The 27990-nt window shown below is 36.7% G+C and overlaps 1 protein-coding gene across 9 annotated transcripts in view; it reads right to left on the reverse strand.

Moving 5' to 3' along the window:
• Positions 1-1269: 1269 nt before the first annotated feature.
• The window catches only part of HEATR5A (HEAT repeat containing 5A), a 56983-nt gene continuing 30262 nt past the window's right edge, over positions 1270-27990 (reverse strand). For 4 of the 9 annotated variants that reach the window (XM_061463470.1, XM_061463478.1, XM_061463476.1 and 1 more), the window contains 20 exons: positions 27760-27950; positions 27134-27293; positions 25222-25411; positions 24514-24683; positions 21576-21602; positions 19588-19726; positions 18627-18806; positions 17559-17798; positions 16740-16921; positions 14992-15060; positions 14388-14567; positions 12933-13167; positions 12264-12512; positions 10458-10585; positions 9404-9551; positions 8416-8688; positions 5924-6148; positions 4884-5038; positions 3233-3446; positions 1270-2953 (listed from right to left, as the gene is read on the reverse strand). In XM_061463470.1, the coding sequence (XP_061319454.1) occupies positions 2652-2953; positions 3233-3446; positions 4884-5038; positions 5924-6148; positions 8416-8688; positions 9404-9551; positions 10458-10585; positions 12264-12512; positions 12933-13167; positions 14388-14567; positions 14992-15060; positions 16740-16921; positions 17559-17798; positions 18627-18806; positions 19588-19726; positions 21576-21602; positions 24514-24683; positions 25222-25411; positions 27134-27293; positions 27760-27950 (3657 nt within the window). In that variant the 3' untranslated portion in view covers positions 1270-2651. The remainder of the gene's footprint in view (positions 2954-3232; positions 3447-4883; positions 5039-5923; positions 6149-8415; positions 8689-9403; positions 9552-10457; positions 10586-12263; positions 12513-12932; positions 13168-14387; positions 14568-14991; positions 15061-16739; positions 16922-17558; positions 17799-18626; positions 18807-19587; positions 19727-21575; positions 21603-24513; positions 24684-25221; positions 25412-27133; positions 27294-27759; positions 27951-27990) is intronic. The other 5 variants (XM_061463474.1, XM_061463472.1, XM_061463479.1 and 2 more) reach the window with 5 other exon arrangements.

Raw genomic sequence — 27990 nt, forward strand, 5'->3', positions numbered from 1 at the left:
TTTTTGACACCACAGTGCAGAGAATAATCTACCTGTCCAGCTGAACCCACAACACTACCTTTCTGTATCTTCTTTTATTTAAAAATTGAACAAAGAGCTTTAATTTTATAGGAATTCTTTCCCTTGCTTTCTTGCCTTGCTTGAAGTATCATTGTCCAAGTTTTTCACTGGAAGAAAACACAAGCAGTTTGTTAGTGGACCACTGTCAGTTAAGAAATAATATGATCTTCTAGGAAACAGTATGTTCTTGTAGGAAACAGCTTCCGACTTGCTGTCTACTGATAAAATAGTTACATCTCGGGAAGCTGAAAACAAACCCTTCATACCTAGCAGTGGGATTAGGGATGAAACTTTAGAGGAGATTGTCACAGTGATGCCTTGTGTGTTGGTATTGCCACAGATACATCCAAACTCATTAAATTAAAAATATACTGAAATTCTATTGAATTTTCTGCCTGATCCCTATGAAGCAGTATTACTATTGCATCTGAAAGACTACCAAACTATCCAAGACCATTCCACCCCTCACATGAGTGCAATAATTCACATTGCTGTGGCAGTCTTGGGGGAGGGGGGGAGAAATCCCTCTGGAAATTCCAATTAACAATTGATTTTTATTAATAAAAAACCTGTTATTCTTCCTATGCATTTGGTAATTCCTTTTTTCTGGTGATACATGCATCACTGGGCTGAGGTTTCTCTCTCTCAGCTTGAAGGTGACTCCTTCACCTTGGAACATACCAGATCAATTTCAAATTTACTCTAGCCTAAACAACTGTATAAGACATACTGTTTATTAAGCTGCAGTGCTACAGACTTGTATCCAATTAAACACTACTACATCCCAATTGTGTGATGCTTTTGCACAGTTTTGACTAATTCTGCAGTTTACAGCACGTTGTTTTAACGTAACTTCCTTTCAACAGAGCCAACAACTACAGATTCAACTGCAATGAAGAGGTGGAACAAAGAACTCTGGTTCTCCAGGGAAACATGGCAGGTATCTCAACCAGCTTTCCACAGTTCACACATTTCAGCGTTTGGCACTGAACAGGTCTTTACACACATCAAGTCTCTCTCCCTGCTCTTACTTACTTACTTATTGTGCTACACAGAACAGAGGAAGACCTGCAATGTCAAGTCACAAACCTTGGTGCATCCAATTCAAACATCTCTTACTAGTTTCCTTGTGGCAGCATAAAAACATTTTCCTTCTGTTACAGAAGTCCTCCAAGCTCCTGCTATTGGGTAAAATGAGTAAGACAAACCTTAAGTGAAGAAAATTAGCTTTATTTATTTATGTAAATTAGAAAAACAAATTGTTAGAACTTTGGTCAAATGGTTAATTCTGTACAATTTACAATAATATTTATATACAAAACTTATAATAAAATACAGTACATCACGCTTTTCCTGAGTCACAGTGTGTTTCTCAGTTCTGTGAATCTTATTTTTTAATTTTTCTTTCTTTTAAAGTAATTAGATTCAAGAAGGAACTACTATCTTCAGTTTGTCAGTGTTTTGTTTAGATAATATGGGTATTAAGAAAGAATTCATCACACTATATGTAGAAAATACTTTGCAGCCATTGCAATTTTGATATTAATTTTTCTATATTAAAATATGTTCCTTGATAAAAATGTTGATTAAATACTCCTTATTATGAGTTTGTTGCACTTCATTTGACACAAGACAAGCTGACTTCAAATATGTCCATCTCTCATTGCAGAGATACGTAAGTTTAGGTGCGTTACATGTATATATATATCCGATCATTTAAAGATCGGGAAACATACATCCAGATAGAGCAGATGTCTGAATTGAGGCACAGTATATTAAAATTGCTGTCCTGTCCTGGACAAAATATGTATTCAATTGCCTGGCTAGCCTAATACAAATTTAACACCAGTATACATCCTGAAAAGTGAGACTGTGTCAAGCAGCAAGGCACCAAGCCTGCAAATACTTACATATGCATAGTAGTCCCACTGTGTAAAGCTCTACAGAGTCCTCAGTGAAGAAGCATTGCAGAGCTGTATTTAACAGCATTCGTTAAATCTCAGCCAGCTCAAGAAGTTATTAGGATTAAAGCTATCAGTATTACCTTTATTGAGTTGATTTCTTTTTTTTTGAGATGAACAGTAATCTATTTTAAGGCTTATGTGGATATTTGATCTGTTTACTTAATGATGCAGTGTGTTAAATTAGTAATTAGGATAGATTACAACCTGCAAGTAAATTTAAGTCCCAGTTAGACTTAAAACCCAACCAGGGTAACTTATTTTTGACAAACATTTAAAACAAAATTCATTTTACTTACTGGCTAAGTGTGGGCTGCTCCTAAATACATCTATGGTAAAGTTCACTACAGTTTTTAATATAGGCATGTGCATTTCTGGCATTTTAGTCTAAAATAATCCAAAAATGCAGATTAGATGACCTCTGATTTATTCATAGTTTTTAGAGATGTTTAATAAGTCTTACATTAACTAACAAGAAAGTCATAGAGATACGCTTTCTCTTAAAAACTCTGTAATACTTCAGTGCAAACTGCAATATGAGATCAACTCATACTGATCCTACTCTGATTAGAAATTAGAAGACATTTTTTGCTGTTGATACCAAAGTGCATAAACTGACAATATAAGACTTTAAAGAAAATTGGTCTTTAGCTGAATGCTCGAACTTTTCCCAGGATTCTTTGCATGTTTAGCAGTCTTCGCTTTGATGCTTTCTTGGTTGCCTTTTACAGCTGACTCAAGCCTTGCTTTCATAGTTGGAGAAGCAGCCATTAGTTTTTTAAAAACCAATGAGTACTGTGGACCAATCTGCATCAGATTTTGCAAAGCAAACTCATGCAGACTTTTTGCCGAGTTTGTAGCAGAAACCAGGGCATTTTCATCCAAAAGAAAGGAAATAAGGATGGGAAGAAGACCGGCCACCAAATGAGCACCTATAAACATTGAAAATACAACTTAAACATATAGTTTTTAAAAACAGCTTCAAATTCTAACTGTTTTTTTTCTCTGAGTTAACATTTTAACATAAACTACAAAATTGCAAACAGTTATTTGAATTGTAAAGTAAAAGGAACCAACATTCCTGTTAGCAATTTTGTTAGCAATTAAGTGTTCAGGACTGGATTCCTAGTGGTTGTTTAGTTTTAATTTGTTACTTGTGGCAACTTTGAGCATCTCTAATGTTTTGGATACTAGTAATGGAAGTAACTTACGGTGCTCTTCCTCAGCAGTGGCTGTAAGAGCTGTAACCACCTTTATTCCTTCCTGAATGACCTGAAGTTCATCAGCATTTTCAGGTTTTGCTTTTTCTGTTTCCTGCAGTTTTCTCACAATGGATGGTGATAAAGAATGAATATAAGGATATGACACAGTCTTGTTTGGGTGCTGAAAGATGGAGTGCAGCAGCTGGTAGCACTTACACTGTACCTAAAGGGAAAAATCAAATTTGCACTTACAAAGTGTTGTATTTAAAAATGCATGTCAGAGTGTTTTAAAACTCACAACTTGTCAGGTAAAGTTTTAGGGAGGGAGGAAAATATGCCTCAGCTTGAAAATTCACCAGGTTGTAAGCTGCTAATTCATAATACTTTATAGGAGCATTGTAACTTGTAGTCAAATTATTAAGAGAAACTAGATCATGCTTCCCGTTTCTTCCCACTGAGCCCTACATCTTCTTACAGCTTTGAGTTAAGGAAAAAACATAATTTTTGTGTGAAGATCATGTCTCAGTACCATTTTGAAAATAGACTCCTTTCACAAAAATACAGCTGACTGAAAATAGGTGCTTTAAATGTAAGCATTACCTCTGCCAAACTGTAGGCACAATTCTACAATGCCTCAAATGGTGCATTAGCTTGCATATTACTGGAAGTCAATCGGACTGAAATACCAAGTTCCTACATAATTTCTGAAAGGTTCAGATACCTATATGCTTGGATAAAATTTGCAAATGCATACTACCATTTTCTTGCAGTCATATTTGGCATTTGTGGTTTCCTATCTATGGAAACCAACATTTATAACACTAGATACATATTAATATATAAACAAGCATTTTCCTACAGCTATTTCTCAAGTAAAAGTGACTTTGTTTAAACTTTTTGTTACTACATGAATACATATAGAGAAGATACAGGTAAACCAGTTTGATACAAGTAAACCAGTGAATTCTCACAGTCAGACATGAATCTAATGCATGTTATTTTCAGAACTGGACTTTCAGAGTGAGAAAGTCCCAACTCCTACAAAAGCCACTTGTATTTGCAATGATAACAGGTGGATTTTTTTCCCCTTCTGATACTTCATTTTTTAAGATGAAGAATGGTAATAGAAGAACTAAGGCAGTACAATCTAAAGCAACTATTTAAAAATATCTACACTAGGTCAGAACAAAGCATTAATCAGTTCAATACGCTGCCTCCAGCAGTGGCCAGGAGCTAATGCTTCTGGGACAGTAAAAGGTAGGGCAGGAGCTCCAGCTCTCAAAGACCCACAGCTGAGGGATTTCCTGTGCAAAAGATAATACCTGTATGTCAAAGACAAACTAAACAAATAAAAGGTGCCTGAAAACTACACAACTGTGTCATGTATTTATCTATGTATAAAGTTCTGAGTCTGATGCAGTAAAAAAAAAAACAAAACAAACCTCTATAAGAATACAGGACTGCTTACAGAATGAAAAAAATGATGAAACACACTGCTGGGCATGTTCCTGCTAACTTGCTCCAACTGTATTTTAAAATAATACAACAGATATAGGTAGGGCAGACTTAACTGGAATCAACACACAGGACAAGTGAAACAACTGAACGTAAAATAAACCTAAAATTCATTTACATTTCTTGTAACTTCCCCAGTACTTACAAGAGGATCTTTTGAGTCAAGTGTTATTTTAAACTTCTCAATACAATGCTTTTGAAGGCACTCAATGGTAGTAACTTCTGGACTGGTAGACATAATGAATACCGTAATAGCAGTAAGCAGGCTAACTTCATCACATTCTTGGAGAAGCCCATCTACTAGCAATAAAGTAAGCAGTCCGTTAGATTTGCATTAAAAAGCAATTCTATGAATTCAAGTGTTACAAAGAGGTGGAATAGAAATATCAATGCGTATGTTTCTTTAGCATACTCTGATGCACTGATATGGACTTTTACTGTAATAAAAGCCAATGCCAAAAGCAGAACTCAAGGGTAGTTATATGCATATTTAGAAATAACAGCATACTCCTATTCCATTGTTCCTCTGTATAAAGTACGACAGATATCTTTGAAGCGCATGTACGACATATTAGGGTACAACCTATTCTGAGAATATAAAATTTGCATGAAGAACATGTAATTCATTTGCTGTATCTTAAAACCCCAACATTTTAAACAACAATTCTGACAAGTTACAACTTGGAGATTAAACATAAGAAATAATAAAAAATACTAAAAACTTGGGCAGTTGAGGAAGCAGCATGCAGAAAAGTAACTTTATGATGAAAATACTTTTTCTCGAACCACTGTCTGAATACCCTTTGCTTCAATACAGACACTAGCTCTCTGTGGAGAATCTGCATGCAGTCGAGTTGTCATTTGTGCTCAACTGTGTGCTGAAGCCATAACTCCTGCTTATTCCATCCTAGCTCATAGCTACATTGTGGCACTACATAATACAGGGGTAAGCCTGCAAACCCACATTTATACCCTTACAGATGATGATTTCTTATATGAACTATAAGGAAAAGATTGCACTACAGTTTCAACAGTATTTGGCAGCCAACTAATTCTCCTGTGACTAAGATATTAATCTTTTTTTAAGGAGTGCATGCATTTAATTTAAATAAAACCAAACGACCTTTCACCCAAACTTTCTTTTTGTCTCATTTTTAAACACACAAACCTCAAATTTGTGCTTACCTCGATCCCAACAGTCAAGCACTGTGACCAAAGCACTACGTAGAAGATCAGTCCAAGCAGTGCGACTCTTCTCTGCTCGAGCCATTGGAGAAGACAAGAGTCCTTTAAGAGCTTGTAGAGATGCAGCAACGGTCAAAGGTAACTGGCCATCTTGCAATTTCACAGCAGTTTCTTTAAGTACTCCTATGATTAGGTACAAGATAGTAGGAAGAACTGAAATGCTTCCTGCAAAACAAAGCAAAATAATTTCACATTAAGTCTAAGAACTTCAGGTACCTTTCACATTAAAAAAAAAAAGTTTTCTTGGAATGTCTTTTGTATTTATGATTTATAATTTTTAATCACCTATGTGAATGGAGGCCCTGGTAATCTGAAGATATGAACTATGTGACTTACAAACAGGGAGCCAGATTGCATAAATGAAGTTAAATCTTCTCCCCTTTTAAATTAGCATTGTGTATCTTCCTTGATGATTTTATTATATGAAGTGTGGAATTATGTTCAGAAAAAACAACAGAAAGATCAGAATCACTGAGGAGCAGAAGAGGAGAAGCTATGGAAGCATATAAAGCACTGTATAGGAGAAAAAAAAATTATGAGCATCTTGTATTTGCAAGACAGTACAGCGAAGGAAATTAACAGGAGGTAATTTCAAAACTGGTAACAGGAAATACTTCTCCTGCACGATGTGTATTTAGCTAAGGTTGCCACTGCTCCAGGAAATCACTACAGTCAACAATTTAGTCAGATTAATAAGAAGAGGATCAGACTAAAAATGTGCTAAAAATAATCCTAGCATTATGATAAAAAACTTTTTTGGAAAAGAGGAGACCTAAGGAGAGAAGCAGATTGTCCCACAGCATACTGAACAGATCATCTCTCCCTGGGAATCTGAAAGTCAATCTGTCAGAATAAGAGACTATATAAAAAAATCACTGGAGTAGCTTGGCATAGCAGTTTTGCATATTCTTATGTCTTTGAATCTAACAGTAGTACAGAACTCTACATGAATTTGAGACAATCTAGAAATCTGCATACTTACGTGTTACTACTATCTTAAGTTCCAATTCATCAAAGCACAGAGTTGAGATATGGCTTCATGTGCCTATGTCCTTGCCTAATTAGCAAACCTTCTTTTTAAAAGGTTTTAATATGCTTTTGTTTGTGAGAGACCTGTTGAATAATGAGGGTCTCTGACATACACATAAATACTTTCTGAACCTGAGGACATCTACCTTCTGTTTTTTAACAGCCAAGTCTCTGAAAACTGATTGCTGGAATTCTGTAGGAAATGCAGTTCACAAGCATAATTTATTTGTAAATTTTATTATGCATACATACATACATATGCATATACAGGTGCCTGAAGTAAGAGACATGGTCTCACAGGACTCTAACTTCAGTTACCTATCAAAGGGGAAAAAAAAAGAAGATGCAGTTCCATTTGGAGCTCTCTTTGATTATATGAGTTGACTTTTGGAGATGCTTCCTTATTCAACTGACTGTGTAAGCAAGCTTATCCTCATTTTAGTCACCTGACTTAAATGTTAAGTTCTCTAGGGTAAACATCCCATCTGGTCCCAAGCAGTTAGTTTCTGGAATAACCTGAACAGTTAAAGACAAAAGGAACTACAGAGAAAAAAAGAAAAATCACAGATTATTTCTCATACAAGACAGTTGCCCTTAATTTAAGTGATGCTAGGTTTGTTTTGCTTTGAACTGATAAATGAGCTGCAGATAGAAATCACATCATCACCTTACCGTGGCAGCAAGAACTGCCTACTATTCCGTTTGGAATATGCTATCCCCTGAAGAAGACTCTTGTAACAGAGAACAAATTAAGAAATAATTTAAAAATTTCCAGGGCTTGTAAATACAAAAATTTGCCTAAGGCGTAACACAGATACCTAAGGTGGGAACAGAGGAGTAGGGCAGAAATGGTTTGTAACTGTGGCTGTACCAGTACTGAAAGATCATACATATGAATATGATATTGAGGGGTGGCAGGGGGGGAACCATCTTGAACTTTGGAGTGAATCCAAAATGAATCATGGGTAAAAAATCAACTAATATGAAAAAATCAACCTGAATTCCTTAGAGTGGTTTCCTAATGTTCAAATGATGGTTCTTAGTGAAAGGTAACATGATACATTTCCCTTTTAAATTTAATTTATGTCTGCATTATATATTCCAGAATAGACAATTCAAGAAGAACCTAATCATGTAGCTCTCATATACTTCCCTGAACAAAATGAATCTATTAATTGCACTGCTACGTGTGGGAGGAAGAGAAAAACTACTCCTTTAATTGTTTCAGTTTTGTAACTTGTTTTGTAATCTGACAGTCAAAAAAATAATTAAAACAGGAAACTGTCACAAGCAAATCAACACAACTTGCTGCCAGATTCATCCGGCTGAGAAAATTAGGTAATAATAAGGGGGCTTATAATAACTCAATATTCTTTCATTAATCTTGTGATGAAACAGCATACCTTCAGGAGAGCAGATTGCAGGAACATCAGAGAGAATAATTAATGCTGCTGCTACCAGTCTACTTCCATCTTCTGACAGTAACAGATGTTTTCCAGATTGAACTGCAGGGCTACACGTTAATTTAGGGTTGAGCTGGGGAAGCTGTCTGACAAGAATACAAACACACAACTCCAGTGTTGCAAAGACTAATGATTTCCCAGGTATGAGTCCTCCTGTGTCTTTGCCTTCTCCAAATTCTGGTAATGTTTCCTTTTCTGCAGCACCATCATCAACTAAAACAAAAAAGAAATATAGCAGAAATCTGCAGGCTGTACCTTGTTTCCAGAAAGTTTACTTTTTAAGACTGTTTCATCACCAAGCGACAATCCTGATACATAACTATGTGCAGGCATATGTATTCAAAGTTCTACTGGCAAACATCCGTTCTTCTGAATAAGCAAACTACGCACTGATTGTCAAAAGAGAAAAGTGTGTACAATAATTCAGACATACAGTGTGCTGAGGTACCATGCCAATATGATGTCACCTGATATAAGTGTTTTGATTCTTCTCCCAGATTTCTTATTTTACAAAATGGAATGGTATTTTACTTTAGGAAGTTACAATCAGAGTAAATAGGGGAGTCTGGCTTGTAGCAACTGTGTGTGCCATGTCTCTCCCTTACTCTACTGCAGGTGATCCCAGGTTTTCACTAGGACTTCTCCTTCCCTGACACCACACAAGACTATCCCAACTTCGGTTTCTCCAGTCTTCCTCCTCACTTCATGCCCTCTACTCAACACCAAAACCACCTGCTATCTATCATGCCACCCCAATTTCTCATGTCAGGCACCTGGACTGACCTAAGTAAACCAGGATTAGTCACCAATTGTGACACACTTCAAATTAAGTTGTATCTTAGAATATCACCTCCAAGAATGCAGTTTTCCAAGAAAGAATTGGTTTAACCCTGACAATATGCATTCAACATCTCATACATTACTGTACCTTCTGCACTTCTCCGCTTTTCTTTCACATGTTCCTGAGCTGCAAAAAGAATCAGTTGAACCACTTCAAGGGCAGCAAGCTGAATATCAGGTGATTCTCTGGTCAGTATCAGTCGATGCAAAACATTCAGCAGCTCTACACCCAACTCCTACAGTAAGAACAATGCTTAATATATTCCTATTTTATTGCAAGTATTTTAGAAACTTGTTAATACCCGTTAAAGCTAACAGTATTACTCTTATTAATCTCACTAAGGAACACAATATAATTGATACAATGTCAGGAGCTAGCATTTTCTTCCATATCTAGCTCCTAGTTCCCAGTAGCAGGAGTCCTGCTCAATTTTCCCAACAAAATAGTAATCACAATAATTAGAGATAAGGCACTTAAAACTACTAAAAAAGACCCCCAAGTAATCTTTATCTTATGGCTTTTTAACTCATAAAGGTGGAGATACTACACTAACTCTGCTATAGTATATGCATTTCCTTCCTTGGAGAGAGCACCATAGTCAGCATGTCCATGAGCTTTATCACTTTTGCCATGTTAGGAAATTGCATGGCACACAGAATGGTAAAAAGCTTAACTTAAAGGGAAAAAAAAAGGAATTTTGAAGTTAGCACTTCTTTTAGGATCATTGGTGTGTTGTGTGTGGGTTTTTTGCGGGGTTGTTTTCATTGTTGGTGTTTAACACCACTGATTTTGTACAGTTTTCTTATCATCTTTAATGTTTACAATAGATCTAATTGAACTGTCCCTTGACAGAAGGAAAAAGCGAACATTTTTTTCTGGAATTCTGTCTTTACCTGTCTCTCATCCTACTCATCTAATTACTCCTTCCTGATGAAATGTCCTCAAGTTCACTGCCCCTCACTGTCTTCTTCCAGGTTCCATGTTGTGCTCTCTCCCTTTACAGCTTTGGATTTTGGTAAAGCATATAATTCACCTACTACTTATGTGTTGAAGATTCCTGCATATACAGTAGATAGTACAGATAATGTACAAACTAAAATTATGCCTTAATTTTGGGGTGTTTTGACCATTGAGACATTACCTGATCACCACCTATTTTTGACCTTGGCCATGGAACATCAAAGAGTGCATGTAGGGCACGTAAGCAGGCAATAATGTTCTCCATTGCTGCATCTGATCGAGGAGAGCAGAGAAATTCCACACTAATTCCTGTAAGCATGAGAAGAAAAAAAACCCATATGTGTGTGAAATTTTGAAGGAATTTTGTCAATTGCTATGTAACCCAACAGTAGGTTTTAGCAGATACGGAAATAGCATTTGCATTTTATATTAAGTGAATTCATCTCCTGTTACTAATATTTTGGAGCAAGAACTCTATTTCCCTCAAAACAATGAAAGAACTTCAGCTTCTACACCGTAGAAGACATGATTCAAACTGGCTATTAACATAAATAAGTAAAAATCCAGAGCAATTTCTAGGTAAGACGCTGAACTCTAAGTCCAATGAATAGGTAGGCAATTAATACTGAAAGTATCACAGAATATTTGCTTAGTCACCAATTTAGGCAATAGAGGGAAATAAAGGAGAAAGTAATCGTAGTTCACAAACTCAAACACAGAGGTTTTATCTTCCCATTTTATAATAGCACTAAAGAATACAGCTATCACAACTGGATCACCAGTAATAAACAAATTACGTGAAGCCTAAACTTGCCAATCCTAGGGCAGATAAAAATAACCACTTTTTTTCCTCAGCTTTCAGGGCTCTTCAGATGACAGTTCATGACACTGGAGATAAACTTCATGTAAACTGTGATCCATATTCTTATCCCAGTTGTACAGCTCTAATTCAAAAACGTGGAATGACTTGGCCAACTGACCAGTGTACACTAAAGAGCTGTGCAACAGAAAATGTCCATGCTTTGAACTGCTTTCAGTTTCTCCCTAGGAAGTAAAAATGAAGAAGTGCAGTATGTCTGGAAGCAGAATAAACAGCCAGGTGTCTATGGCAAAGTATATGAAATTTGAAGCACTAATCCATTAGCTTAGGAAGCAGGGAAAATGAGCACCTTTTGCATCACAGGTCCAACTTTTAACTGAGGGAACACTGGAGTTCAAAGGAAAACTGGCTTTGTGCAGGAAGACTGGGATGCAAAAGAAGCCATATGCATATGGTTGATACAAACCCATTCCAAAAAAGTTACTATAAAAGGACACAAAAGAGAGACCAAAGAAAGAAAAATACAACCAGAAATACCTAATAGTGTATATTTAGAGAACTGGGACTGTGTTCAACTGCCTGATAATCCTCTGCAGTAGCAGATGCTTAAACAGAGCTTTAAATGAACTTACAGAAACACTTACTTACTGTAAGAGTTACTGAGCACCAGCACAGGTTGCCCAGAGAGGTTGCGAAGCCTCCATCCATAGAAATATTCAAAGCCACCTGAACACAGTCCTGGGCAACTGTGTTTAGGTGGCCTGGCTTGAGCAGGAGTGTGTGGAAAAGATGTCCTCCAAAAGTCCCTTCCAACTTACACACTACTCTGTGATGCTAAACTACTTCAGTGACGCTAAACCATACACTCTGTAACTGTAGCACCACAACTGTGATAAAAGACACCCTTGAACTTGCATATTTATGAGCAGAAAGCACATTTTTAGAACTCAGTGCACTCATACCGAGTGTTTTTTTCTACCACATTTGAGAAAACACTACCGTTTTCTTACTAGGACTTTAAATTCTTCTGACTGGTTATTTTTCTAAAAGATGCTATATTCAGTGATGCAGTTAAATTTGAATAATTAAATATTTATTTGCTACTGTTTTATCTATTAAAATTACATTTTGGGTTACAGCATCTAGACAGATTTTGCACTCACTAACCCAAGATAAGATGAAATCTGTCAGTATTCACATCCTCAGGAGATTTCACCAAGGGCCTGGTAGAAGAATCTTGACACATTGTAGTTGGGGTGACAGGTCTAGAGAGATTAGTAACACCTTCATCTGGATCAACAATGATGAAACCTGTGCTAGTAAGCCATAATGCTGTAGCATAAAGTATCAGTGCCCAGGAGTTGTAGTAATGAGGTCTGGCATTTTCAATTGTCTCTGCTGTATAAAATGTACCTCCTGTAAGAAGAAAAGTTACAATTTTAAGGATGTAATTTATTTTCAACTACCATATTTTCTCATCCTTGTAAAGGGATCATTCTTTTAATTGAAATTATATTTATCGTATGTTATGTATGACTTTTTTTTTTAATGTTCAGTACTAAAATTCACCCTAATGAAGGCACTTCATTTATATTATTTGGACAGAATCCAAATTACCTTTGTCTTCTTTGAACCTTAAAATCACCCAACGAACAAGAACACCAAACAAACTACTACTCACATCAGTGAAATCTCCGTTCTCAAAACCAGTCTTTATCTTTAGACACATATACAAGTATGCATATTCTCTATACAATCTAACTGTGATCTTAACACAAGCTAGGGCATTAATGATGTGCATTTACAAGTGAAAACACAAATGATTTGCCTTCTTACCTTCAGCAGGTAGTTGTGATGCATACTCTGAAGGCAAAGTTAAGAGAGCAAAATCCTGAAGTGCAGCAAGCCAGAGCTTGCTTAGTGTTCCAAGATCTGCCTGTACTAAGTCAAGAAGTCCACTGGCTGAAGATGTTACATCTCTGTAGTTTTCTTCTGCAGAGTTTCCAATTTTGAAACAGTGATTGTGTGCATCACTTTGACTTTTCTGCTTTTCAACTGCAACTATGTAAACCTGTTTACACATTTGGAGAGAAATTTACGAATATTAACATTTGGAAAACTACTGTGATATTAGCATGACTGCCTGTTGAACCAGTATGAGGTTTCCTAGAATCTATTCCTGCTTCAAGTCCAGTAGGCACGGATGAACAAGCACTTACTTCTAAACCTTCTGAATCCAGTGCCCCAGGTAATCTTGAGTCCCAATAAAGGAAAACTTGTTGAAATTCCTAAACATAGCTGCAATTAACTTCTCTGCCTTGAAGAAATAATGTATTACTTGTTCAGCTTCAGCTTCCAAACATCAAACCCTGTTACAGTTATGAGACTGTAACAAGACTGAAGAACTTATCAAATAACACACCTACAAACATGATCCTGAAACCACAGTCAAATCATTCCTAAATCTCATTTTAACTGAAATGACATATTGCACTTTCAAACAACTTCTCAAACTATGTATTACCCTGTGTTAGCAGTAAAGAATGAAGAGTAGAGTCTCATAATTTGCAAACTTTGTGTGTTACTATCAGTAGGTTAACTTCATGTGAGAAGATGCCTCTCTAGTTCTCGAAAAAGATGGGCTTCAGAATTTTTCAGACTAGCAACCCTCTTTAGTATCTCCAAAATGCCCCTGGAGAGAAGCTTTTCTCAACTAAAAGGAGACATAGGAGACCAGTTCAACTAATCTGAAGTTAGCTACTGTGAGTATCCATCTCCTACAACTATGATTTCTGCATCTTTTTCAAGTTTGCTAGTTGCAGTGGGTTTACCCAGGCCAGTGATTAAACACCACCAAGCCCATCTTCCACTTCTCCCCACAACAGGATGGGGGAAATTCCTTCGAATTCTGGAAACAAGAAATAGGTAAGACCCTAAGTGAGAAGCAACTGCCTAGGGCTTAAGTGAAATACTCATAAACTACATGTCACAAAAGCTTATCCATAGTTTACTTTCTCATGGTTTCTCGTATCTGGGATCCAGTACATAGTTATACAGAGTTTGTATATCTTAATATTTGTACTGATGTACAGTATAATACAACAGTTTACCTAGCAGTGCTTTTATCAGTTTACAAAGTCTGTGTACTGTTTAGCAGTATCAAAGCAAAGCAAAGGACCAGCAACTTGTGTATAATGAAGCATGTAAGCAATTCCTGAAACCATTCTATCTGAAAGGTTCTAACTCAGCTACCAAATATCAAGACTATGATTAAAGAGCTGTTACACTAACCTCGGCCCAAGCCTTAAGCACAGCTAGTATCTCCATGGTTGAGGTGCTTTCATTATATTGTTGACTTTGTGCTTCTTTCCCAGCCTGCACTTTGAGCAAAGAGGATACAAGCAACTGGTGAACCCTTCGAAGGTCATTAAGATCACTTACTACACCACTTGCTATCCAAGCACTGCATACCTAGTGTTGCAAAACAGAAATAATGAGAAATAAGAGCCAAACACCACTGGACAACAGTCCTTTTTTCAATCTGTAAAATTATGAAAGACAGATTTAATAATTTAATTTCTATTGAGACACAGGCACTCTTGGATAATAATTAATGTTAAATGACAGTAGAGTTTAGTACACATGAGTAATGAAAACCAAACCCATTAGAGCAATGTCAAATAACAGCCAAGTACCAACTGCTAAAGTTCTAGAAAAGATTTTAAAGTGTATAAAATCTTTGAGTTGTTACAACATAGAGGTAACAGGGTGACATTTTGCGTACACTGGGGATTTGAGGCTACATGATTTATTTCCTTCTTCTTGTGTGGTGTATCAAGGAAAAACAAAATTCCAGAGGGTCTATTACCTAAGACTTCAGACTTTCAACACTTGCCTGGCATGCTTTTGCTGTGACATCAGGAGGTGTTTCAGGAGCAAAGGCAGGCCTAAGTGCTGCTCCAACCTGAAGAGAAGTTTTACAAAATTTAAGGCATAGCAAACAACTAATTACTTTTCATAAGTAGGCTTCGTTGCAGTTTTTCTTTATAAAGCATAGTTTCCTTTTCATTTTTCTACAGACTGTTTCAGTGAGGTTAAAGAGCAGGGAGACAACTGCAGTCATACTTTCATTGTTCTGCTTACACTAAAAAACATGGTTCTCTTCAAGAGGGGTCTTCAAAGTTGATTCTATTTTTTGCACAGCGCAAAACTGAAACAGCAACCTCTTCCTTCCTCAACTCTTGACTTGATGAGTAGGCCTCAAGAGAAAAAGCAATGTTGCAAACCATGAAAGACTTGCAAGACACCTAATGAGTGATATTTCCTTGCTCAGAAAGGATACAGATTTAAGGAAACAAACAGCTGAAGTTGGTCAGCTTTGCAAAGTGAGACAAGGGGAGAGCACAAACCTGAGTCACCTAATAAAGAACACACAAACATACACTTACCAGCTTGCAGAAATTTTACCTACTCTCACTGTTGAAAGCTATTTCACTAAAGGCTAATGAAAACTTCCCTTGCTGCTTTAGCTGATATCTGAACACTCAGACTTAAGTCTGATGCTCTTTGGGGTAAAAGTACAAAGTGTAGTACAAGTACTAGAAACACAAATTTCTGACAGTAAGTGAAAAGAAATTGTTTTAATGAAAAACAAACCAAAACAAAAAAACTGAGCAACCCCTCTCTCCCCCCAAGAAAAAAAAGCTAGATATTTAACTGCTTCAAATCTCTTCAACCTCTATGAAACAGTTCATGAGCATATCTATGCATAGTATTAGCAGAAACACTTTGAGGGTAGTGAAAGTTAAAAAGGAGAATTATTAGCACTACTTGTGACTTGCTTGACAGTTTGGGACAGCAAGGACAAATGGTGAGATTTTTCCCTTGGTAGCTCCAGACTACATCAAAACACTTCTCCTCTCCCACAAAGAAGTGCCATTAGAACAGAATTTGAATGGCAAAAGCAAGAGCAAAGTGAGTTGTGATGTCTTTAGTTTCAGGAACTCTCAATTTCTATGAGAGAAAATGATCTGACTTACTCAGTGCCTGCTAGAAATTGAAGAATGCGAGCCAGATGAGGCTTAACACAGCTGCCTGTCATATTTAGTGCAACTGTGGTCTGGAACGCAAAATGATCAGGACATCTTTTCTGCAAGTCTCAACCAAGACTTAAATGTAATAGACCTTGTGAGTACAACCCTTTTTTTCCTTCCTATAGCTTGTTTATTGACCAAGGTCTCATAGTGTGGTCTCTGGTGTGCAAAGGCTGCTTACTTCAAAGCAAAGAAGCAAAGTTTTAAACGATAGTTGTTCCTAGTATTTGTTGCAATACTTCCACACTTAGGAAGCAATGCTTTCAAAAAAAAAAAAACAACCAACAACCCAATGTTCTATTTTGTTTTTCCTGTATTCAAATAGTAAAGAAGGAAAAATACTGAAACTCGCAAAACTCTGAGGCTAAAATATCATATGCCAAAAGAAAAGATGCTTTCTTAAGGAAGTTAAGTCTGAAGGAATTAATAATAGTTTCAGTAACAAACTAACTGAAATCCAACTCTATCACCACATACTGCAAAAAGCAAATTTCTTTTAGCAATTAACTGTAACTCTAAACTTTTCTAAGTTATTAGCAATGGTGCTTACATTGGCTTGAAATTGCTCCAGAATTACATGACCTGGAAACTCTGGTTCTGGTACAGCTGCAAACTTCCGAACAAGAATTTGCAATGTCTGAAGCCCAGAAAGACGTAGTTGATCACTGTGATCTGTGGCAGCCATAAAAGCCATACGGATCAAGTCAGCTAAATGCAATACCAAAAAGTCATCTGAAGACAGAACAGAGATTAAAAAAGAAAATAGTTTTATTAGATTTAGACATAAGTCCTTTTTTTTAGACATGTGTCTTTTAATAAGACTGCTCCCAACATTTTCAAAATGCTAATCTAGGCTCCTTTCCATTTGAATGTTAAAAAAAAAAAAACAACAACCAGACAAATAACCATAAATATTTTTATGTATGAGGCAGACTTTCTAAAAAAAAAAGAGTTTTGAGGAAAACACGTCCAGATAAACAGAGAGGTAGTGTAAACTGGCACTGTGTTTCTACTGGTAATGCTGGTAATGATGCAAATTTTGGAAAGAAAAAGAAGAGTGGAGTTTTTCAGTCAAACTGCCAGATACCAAACTATGATGATGTAGGCTGGTGCCAGCTATCACTTCTGATTGTCAAAGCTTATGCAGAAACAATGGCTTCCAATGCATAACCCATGGTACTATAACCAGGGAAGTGTAGTTTGGCAAATAAAAATTGCTCTATACCTTAATAAATATAGGCTTCTAATCAGAGTAATTAAAGGTTCCAATGATCACAAACAACAAATTTTGGTGAATTTCATTAAGATGCAACATTTATTTTAAGCATACTTCACCTTCTGTGAAATTCTTTCAGTGCTTAACACATACCTCTTGAATCACGTTGTTTTCTTTCCTGAGCCAAAGTTATGTCAAAATGTGCACTGCCTGCATTTTCACACTGGCTTATAATCTTATAGACACACTCTGCAGCAAAGACTCTAGTAGACCATCGTGGATTACTGAAAGGATGGAACCTCTCATCACTGTTAGATGTTAATATAGATGCATCATCCACTTTGGCAGTTTCCTCTTCCTGAGTGGTATCTATTGAAACTACTGTATTGAAATCTGTATTTAGGACAAAGGAGGAAGAATAAAAGATGAAATCATAGAATCATAGTATTCTGTCTTACTGTAACTGAAAACTACAGAAGGACTCATAAGAAAATCTCTGAAGTCCATCTCTCTATAAGCCCCTTCAACATTGCTGCCTTAAAGTAAATGCTAGAATTGAAAATAAAATGTAAGAAAACATTCATTTGATATTATTTGCTAGAATACAAGAAATACCATGAAAGTAAATGAAGAACTTCAGTGAAAGAAATAAAAAACCCTTTTAAAATAAGTGTGGCACATTAGAAGCTAGTACCTTTCCAAACAAATAGAAACCTAAATGCAAGTTCTCCTGCATTGAAGGTAAAAGAAGACACCCCTCCACTCTCCCCAGTATTCAACACAGTAATTGATTTTCTCTGCTCAGGAGTTTCACTGTGATATGTCTGCATGATTCCTGTTATTAATAGAAGAGAGGGGCTGAATATTTTTCTTGCAAGTAATTGCAGAGGACCCACAAGCCTACCCATATCCTGCATTTTCATTTCTGATATAGAAATAAATTAAAATTAAGACTATAAATCAGCAAGAATATGAAAAGACAAGACATACTAAAATGTTTACAAAAACTTGTTCAATAGGGAAAAGCAATCAGAAGGGAGAAAGTCATATTCCTTCTGAAAGAACTAAGTTAAAGGGTCCAGTGTTTCATTATGAAGGACAATGATACACTTCATAAATGTCAAGCATTCAAGAAAAAAAAATACTTTCCCTCAGTGTCATGCTGTACTGCTGCTGGCCTTATTTTCATTCTGTTCTCAACTACAGTGTATTAGAACTTACCAGATGAGGCAGCAAGAACATCTTTACAAAGCTTCAGCCAAAAAGAGAGCTTTTCAACTGCCATTGAAGTAAGCATATGAATCAGAGTCTCTTTGATATCTTGGCACAATCTTTGATCCAATTCTTTGTCCAGCAAGCTGAGCAATGCCCCTTCCAGGCCTATTTCTCTGATGTTAACATCTGCTAAGAGCAAAGTCTGTGAGCTGAATGCTGCGCAGCACAAAACTGCAGTAATGACCACAGAAACCCAACTGAAGGTTGCACCAAGAGTATTTTGTGAACAAGTATCTAGTCCTGAAATACTTCTGAAATAACAGTATTAACTCCTTTCATACCATATCTAAATCATCTGAATACAAAACAAACTTTGAACTTCTCCAGAAATGTACTAACAAGAAGGAAAAAGTTACCCAGGGGTGGGGGGATCCTACTCTGAATTTCATAGCACTACCATCACCAGAGCATCTGAGCTTCGGAGAAGCGTTATCTTTGGCCATCTCATTCTTCACACTTACGCATGAGGTGACTCTAAAACAATGTTTTAACTTGAAAAGGAAATTAAATTTTTTCTCCAACAAAGTTCAAAGCCAGACACATGGAAATAATTTGTTAAATGAGTATGTCCAATTTTTATTTGCCCAATATGACCAATTTTAAAAAGCAGTTTTACAAAATTACTATAGCCTATTGTCGTGGTTTAGCACCATATACCAAGAAGGAGAAAAATAACTGTTACAGCTGAATCCAGGAAACCTATCTTTTATGAAAGTTTCCAAATCAGCTTGAATTGAAATCCAAAGTGAAATCATTTATTACCAGTCCTCGGATGACCTAGATATCATTCTCAGGCCTTTTAGCACAAAACCCCAAAAAACTTAAGGAAGTTTTCATACGCATAGCAGAGTTTAAAATTCTCTATCAATGTTTCAAGATATTTGATGTCAAAACTTCAATACATCACCTGGAGTAAAATCTTCTCTGTTCTCTTTCACTAATGCAACAGCATATTCTGATACCTCAGCAGCTTCTCTTTGCACAAGCTGACATAAGCATGATACAACTGCACGTCTCAGTAATAAGTATGAGCTACAGAGATTCACCTGAAATATGCAAGAAGAAACAGTAAGGTGGCTAACACACCTTTATAGTAATACCTCAGTAAGGCTAGTATTTTCAGAACAATTGCAGTTATGACAAATCTGTGAAGTCAGTAAGCATGTAGTTGATACTATTTTTGCTCAGCTATTATTTTTTTTTAATCCCAAATGAAAGGTTTTGCAACACCTGTAATCAATTTTAATGTATCAGTACTTTTAACATTTTCTCACCAAAGGTAACTTGTAAGACTGGTTTGGGTTCCCACCAGTAGGAAGTGGGAAGACCTACATTAACTTCAGTGACAGCTAAATCATGGTCCCAAAGAACAATGAACTTTATTCTTTGACTACAGGGTATATATAACGGGCTTGAAAACTCAGTGCAAGAGAAAATTACTCTAATCATCCTGAGATGTAACTAGAGAAATGCCAATGTAACCAAGGGTGAGACAGTTAATGAGGCTTTAGTAAATCTGAACTCCCATGCATGAAAGAAAGTTTATAGGAAAGGGCAAAAAGAGCACTGCTACCATTTCATCACAAAAAATATTATATACTCAGATTACATCAAAGTACATTTTAAAGGAGGTGAGAGGAAGGGTGAGAGCTACTGGTGAATGTATCCCACTGAGACAAATCAGCTCTCCTGAGCAATTTCTGGCAAAAAAGTTTATAGCATCACCATAGTTTAACACCACCAGGCCAGCGTTTGTTCTTTATACTGAAAAATATATTAGAATAGATTCACTTTTATAGGAAAAAGGAAAAACACTTAAAAAAACACGATGACATATCCAGGGGGGTTTTGGTTGGTTGGCTGGTTTCTTATTTTATTTTAATTTGCTTGCTTTCAATTTTCAGAACATTCTGAAAGAGATTCCAAAGATACAATGAACCAGCTGTGTGGCCAGGCAAGATAGCTACACCAACATCTATGCAGCTTCTTCTAAATTAAGATTAGGTTATAATAAAAATATTCTCTGCAACTAAGCAACTGTGCACCCTTAGCTGTTGCCATTCTTAAAATAGGCAGAGCTGAGTGTCTGCTGCAGGGAAACCTTCCAGCAAGGTCATGCACTTCATTTGTCAGCAACAGGTTAATGTATGTTAGTCAAAATGACTAATATATATTATTTAACATACAGTTAAAAAGAACAACTTAAGGAAAAAAAGTGATACGGAATTTCAGCTTCGTTATATTAACAAAACTAAGCTTCGTCTTTTGAATGCCTATGCATGCATATGAATCTACAATACTCAGAGTTACATGTTTAATACATATGAAGACGCTATCTCTCCATAATTTTTCTAAAGGAAATCTGACTCAATAAGTATGTCTGCAAGATACTTTAATTGAAACTCTAAAAAGAAGTGAGTTTTTTTAATGCAATATTTATGCAAGCACTCTATAGATTCTACTTCAAGTTGGACATGCATAAAATTCAGTGCTCATTTTTAATAGGGAAAAAACAGAGGATCCAGGGCAGGCTGCTGAATAATGCAAGATGCGTATTTTTCACCTGTCTCATTCTCTCATATTCTAAGCAGGGGATAGGACTAAATAACAGACACAAAATGCAAGCATCATATACAAACTTAAATGAACAAACAGTTCCCTTTCTGTGCTTAATATGTTAAAAACAAAATTATGTCTCGCTAAGCACATAAATGAAATGTATGCCTGCCATCTGCAGAAAGTTAGGAAGGGTCTGGTTAGGATGACAATCAAATGTCACTTGACATGCTAAAAGAAATTACATTAAAATGGTTAAAAGGAAAAGATAAAAGGTGAAATAAAAAAACACCACAGCAAACTGCAGAAGTTTAGGATTAACAAGGCACAGGGACCTACCAACACAGAATTATCCAACAAGATTTCCTGCACAAAAACAAATGACAAACCAGTCATGACAAAACCAAAATATAGATATCACAGTGATACCAACCACACATGGAGACATATATTAAAATTCAGATTCTTACCTCAAACATAACAAACTCCTAGTTTACTTAGTTCATTTATCTTATATTTAACGTTGTACACACTTAAATTGCAAGCCAGTTGCCTCTAAAATTAGTACTTAAACAGTACCAAGAGAATAGTAGAGCATAATTATGGACACTGTACACTTATTGTGTTTCAAAATACCTTTAATATCTTCCAGCTGAAAACTGGTATTCACTATATCATAAGATTACACAGATAAGCTCTTCAGAAATCTGTGCTCACCTAAGTTAGCTTTAGATGTTAGGCATGATTAAAAGCATATGATTTCTATTCTGCTGGAGCCAAGAATACAACTTGCATGATAAGCATTACTATTAGATGCAAAGCCCCATGAAAAAAGATCCAATGGACAAACAAGGAATACTTTCAAAAGGGACACTAGATAATGACACAAGGCACAAATACACAAGTAAAACCAAACCCAAACAATGAGTCAGTGAAGCTGTGTACCTACTGCCTGAGTCCTGTTTTGTAAGTGCTAGCATAGTCACAAATTCAATGGCCTAAATACTTTGGGGATCTCAACCATATCATGCTCTAGGGGGTGTAAATACAGGCGGAGGAGGAATCCTGAAGCTGCTCACAGAAATTGCATTGGCATGGCTAGTGCTACATTTATTTATAAAAGAAATGGGGGAAGAGGGAGGAGGGGGAAAAGAAAGAGAAAATACCTTTTAAAATTCTGAAATAGACAAGTTTAAAGACACAGAAACCTTGGGGAGAAAGGGTGAAGAGGGGAGTTGGTTCAAATGTCACTAAAAAAGAAATTCTTTGCACATTTATTTTCAAGATTTTATGAGTGAAAATGCATATTTCTATGGACAGAGGAGGAACAGATCACTTATCTGACCACAAATTCTTTGCTCTCCTCTTTTTCTGCTTTGAATAAACAATGCAGTGGTGAATATCCAGTGTCTAGTGCCCAGCTTTTATACTTTACTTCCCCTTAAGACTTCCAAATGTGAGCAGTCACATATTGCTCTCCACTTGCAGAAATTTAAACCCATGGAGAGTCCAACACTTTATACTACTTCCCCACGAGATGGTGATTTAGTAGGTGGAAACTACACAGGAGATTTACAAATGCAGAAGTCTGCTTGTGCAACGATCTTTTCACAGACCTGCAAAGCACGCACTCAAACCTTCTTTGTTTATGACACTGTTAGAGATGTACTGACATTTACTGAATTGCCAGCATCAATTGCCTGTAGTTCCATAACAAGTTCATGAAAATGAGAAGAATTCACCCATATAAGGCCACTGATTTTGGTGGACTCCTCCCCCATGAAGTTCACAATTGTTTCTGGGGTAGTGGTGAAAATACACATTTAGAAAGACACACGAACACTCGAGCCACGAAACGTGCTTCTTCTTAAATGAGTAATTTTATATTAAAAAGTCACTAAAGTCCTGTATGAAGTACTTTGAAACAATTTATAAAAACAATGAAAATCAGTAATATTGTATAGACAAATTTATCATGACATCCTCTTTATTATTAAGTACTTGCTATTAGTTAAGAGAGATCATACTGTATACAGAAGCAGACCATACATGAACTTACATATGATCCCAAATGCAAATACATCCTATGAGCAAGAAAGTGACTTATATGATGTGCTGTGATTTTACTGATGCAAGAAAAAAAAATTTACCCAGAGAACAGAAAATGGTATATCTTAAAAACCCCAAATGCTTCAAATGAATTACAGTTATTCTGCAACCAGTATACCCATGCCTAACACAATGTGGTGCTGAAAGAGCTTCACCTTCAATTTTTCCTGGCTCCTGCGACCATGTTTCTTGTCAAACATAACAAAGATAATGGAAGGAAAATACTAAAAAAACCAACCCTACCTTAATGTTTAATGTCTGTGGATTTTTTGTTTCTCTCTGATTTACAGGGAGACTGGGTGGTCTTATTAAAAAAAAAAAAAAAAAAAAAAAAAAGCAACAACAGAAAAAACAAGCATCCCATCCCCCTCCAGACAAACAAACACAACCCTAGCTAGCCCCTGAAAACCCACCAAGGCTAACAACTATCAGGAAATTACTTTTGCTTTCTGCATAGAACAAAGTGCTTCAGAGCAGCCGAGGGGAAAATTGGGGGGGGGGGCAAACTCCCCCCCGCAAAAAAAGCAACCCCAGGAAACAAACATCTCCCTCTTCCCCTCTTTCTCAAACAGGGCTGAAAACAAAGCTTCTGTTGATTTTTTCCAAAGACCTAGTTTGACTATTACTTAAGTGTCAGAAATTTTTATACTGACTGCCAAGAAGTCAGCACGCTGAAGCACTAGTGCTACAGAAATTACAAACCAGAGAAATCTCTGGTTTTTCACTATTCTGGAAAAACAAATCCAAACAAAACAATTCTCAGTAACCAGTAAACACTTTTTTTTTTTTTGTAATCCTTCACCTAAGACAAAAAGCAGCAGAGGAAAAAAACTGGCCAACATAAAATAGCTGGTAAAAATACAGCACACAGTTGGAATGGATGGTATATCCTGCCAGACAACTGGCCTTAATAAGAGCAGCAGAATGCACCCGCAAGCACTTCAGAAGGCCAGTATTTTTACAGAATGTGCTCATCTTGTAAAAGGGAAGCAGAAAGCGTGGAAAAAAAATAAAAACATAGAGGACACTTGCCTGCAGGAGCATATGGAACACTTGACCCCTACGCAATGATCAGTTTCTCTGGTTAAACAAGCATCTGTAATTTTTAACTGTTTCTGAACAAAATGTCTTAAAATACAAGCACATAAACTAGTAAAGATATACTCACACATAGGCAGCTTACAAGGCTAGACAAGTTAACATGTCGAGGAGCAAACATGTGAAGCTGCTGAAGGCAAGAGATGGCTTGAGCCTGAACGAGGCAGTCAGGATTATCCTGCATCACCGCACAGCCCAGGAGGCAGGAAGTTCTTAAGGCTGAAACTGTAGTACTGCTGCCTATATTCAGAATAAAAAAGGGTTTTGTTTTTTGTTTTTAAAACATCAACTTGTTTTTCAAAACATGATACCTGCCTTTTTCCCAAGCCACCCATAACTCTCATCCTCTTGAAGCATACCTTCCTTATTTGTGTTGTACTCTGATACAAGCGAGATTTCAGTGTCCAGCTATCTAAAAGTTGATTTAGATGAATATTTTCAATGCCTACATCATAACTAAGACACAGACTGGCTCCTAACTCTTGAAATATTAAAACCTTCTATTTCATGCTAAATGTATGAATTTTCAGCCCAAGGCAAGGCTTGGAGAACCAGTTAAAACAAACAGAAAGATGTCAAAGAGAAACACTATTTTTGGAAGACTTGCAGTCATGTCATCTTGATTGCATAAACTCATGGCCTATGAAATACTCTCTTACAATGAGAAAAAACACTTAGCATGCACTTAGTTGTTGATAAAATTTGACTTACACGTTCGACCAATGTTTAGCAATTTCATTGCTAAACCAAAGCAAGCTGACTATTGCACGTTGTGTACCTTGTAACTCAGGGCCCAGCGTGGTAATAAGTGCATTTAAACAGCGACCAAGGCTTTGGTGGACTTCAGTGTAAGCAGGAGGCACAGTCAACAGCAACATGAGAACAAGAGATAAGGTAGGTTCCACATGCACGTGATACAAGGGGCCAGCTAAATCTACTATCAGTGACAGAGAGTGTAGTGCCCATGCCTGTAAAATAAGAGAAGCAGTCATGTAATATCTATACAATAGAATAAATATAAGATCTTTAAAAAAATTTGATAGTTCAAGTGAAATTCACTAAATAAGTGTAATAAAAGTTGCACTTTTAGGTTCCAAAGGGACAAATATAGAGGTAAAAGAAGGAAACTCTAGGAGCTTGATGCTTAATAAGCCATTTTGAGTACTTTACAAGAAACTATGTTCTGCAATAAAAGAACCATTTTAAATTTGTCACTGTTAACTAAAAAAAATAATCTGCTAGTACATTAAATTAAGACTGACCATTATTTCTTAAATACATTCTACCCTTTGTAAAATTTCTGATGGTCCCATGTTGGTTGATGAGAAAATGAACATGAGCCAGCAGTGTGCACTCGCAGCCCAGAAAGCCAACTGTATCGTGGGCTGCATCAAAAGGAGTGTGACCAGCAGGTCGAAGGAGGTGATCCTGCCCCTCTACTCTGCTCACCTGAAGTACTGTGTGTAGCTCTGGTGCCCTCAACATAAAAAGGACATGGAACTGTTGGAACAAGTCCAGAGAAGGGCCACGAGGGTGATCAGGGGCCTGGAGCACCTCCCGTATGAACACAGGCTGAGAAAGTTGGGGCTGTTCAGCCTGGAGAAGAGAAGGCTGCGTGGAGACCTCATAGCAGCCTTCCAGTATCTGAAGGGGGGCTATAGGGATGCTGGGGAGGGACTCTTCATTAGGGACTGTAGTGATAGGACAAGTGGTAAAAGGTTAAAACTTAAACAAGGGAAGTTTAGATTGGATATAAGGAGGAAGTTCTTTACTGTTAGGGTGGTGAGGCACTGGAATGGGTTGCCCAGGGAGGTTGTGAATGCTCCATCCCTGCCAGTATTCAAGGCCAGGCTGGACAGAGCCTTGAGTGACATGGTTTAGCATGAGATGTCCCTGCCCATGGCAGGGGGGTTGGAAGTAGATGATCTTAAGGTCCTTTCCAACCCTAAATATTCTATGATTCTATGTGCAATAACAAGAAAACCCCAAACTACAACAGAGTTGCTGAAACAAGATGTGGTTTAGTCTTTGTTATTTTGCACCAATAGCTAAATCCATTTCATGTCAACATACAGTTCTTCTCTGTGTAAAGATACTGCAGATAAAGCTTAAAAAAAATCTTTAACTGAGATTTAGGCAATAACATTGAATGCACTCAATGTCTCTTAAAGTTGTTCTGACAGAAAACAGTTTTAGCCATGGAGATATAATGTGAATTAGTCTTCAAAATATCTTGCCTTATTCAAGGGAGTATCCTTACCAAGTTCTACAACACTGAGGCTACAAATCCCTGTATTTTTTACTACATAACCCTTCAACAAAAAATGCTGTAAGACAAACACTGTAGCAGACAAAAAAAAAACCCAGATACTATCTAGCCAAGGTCAAGATATAAGTGAATGTGAAATTAATTCCTAAAACATCAGATATTGCTTTTGAAGCCACCATATTTTAGCATTATCAGCCTCACTGATCATTAAATAAGAACCTCCCATATCTCATCATGATTCTTTCTTGGAAGGTGAATTTCAAGCAGGGGCTATGGTTTTCATTGCCTTTGCTGCTCCAGCCAACACCCGTAAGGTGCCTAAGATGTTGTGAAGTGTTATTCTTGCAATAGAAACCACTTACACTCCAGAATATAAACCAGTTAATTTGTAATATAACATTTTTAGGTAAGTGACAAGTACCTGTACATCAGGAGAAGTACTGTCCTGAGACAAAGTATAAAGGATTCCAACACATGCATTCAGGTGCTGAGTAGAACCTATTCCTCCTAGGTACCTATACAGACATCCCAGAGCCAAAGAATGACCTGTTCTTGATACCACATCCCTAGCAGATTTTAGCCTATTAATTATAAGGAAAAAAAACAGCTGTTAGTGTAATCACCAAGACTGAGACTACTAATCACATCTCTAAATAGAACTTCTAGTATATAATCAGCAAAATATTTTATTAGACACTGCTATATTGGTAAAAGTCTAAGTTCACTTATCATCTCTTATCTGAAGGAAGTTCTGAAAATGTTTTAGATATGCTTAAATGGTGTGGCTGGAACAGCAGCCAATTTATTTTATTTGAAAGTCTACATGCTTACTTAGACAATCTTCTTAAAGATCATCAAACCTGAAAGATGCAAGCAGAAGTCAGGCAGTACTTTTCCCTGTTAATGTCTGAAGTGACATAAAGCCATGAAGGAAACCAGCTTCTAAAAATTAACATATAACTATTCTATGATTCTTATGTATTAGGTAGATTTCTCAAACATTTTCTATAAACTCAACCACTAACTTACCACATTTTATGAACTTACTTGTCAAAACTGACTTGCGCTAATCCAGCAGTGAAGGCAGTATCTGAAACCACCTGTGCCAACCTGGCCAAACACTCTGCTGCAGCACATCTTAGGAGTGGATTATTGCTCTCCAAGGCACCCATTACCAACGTCAGGGCAGACCTTCTAACTTCTTCTGGACCTAAACTTCCCTTGCAGTTAGCCAAGTGCTAAAAATAGATATTAAATATATTTAACAGCAAGACAGTA

The sequence above is a fragment of the Pezoporus flaviventris genome, unplaced genomic scaffold (genome assembly GCF_033815535.1).
Source record: "Pezoporus flaviventris isolate CSIRO_AGI_PZ_B2104156 unplaced genomic scaffold, CSIRO_AGI_Pfla_v1 ptg000036l, whole genome shotgun sequence".
In the NCBI taxonomy this organism is placed as follows: domain Eukaryota; kingdom Metazoa; phylum Chordata; class Aves; order Psittaciformes; family Psittacidae; genus Pezoporus; species Pezoporus flaviventris.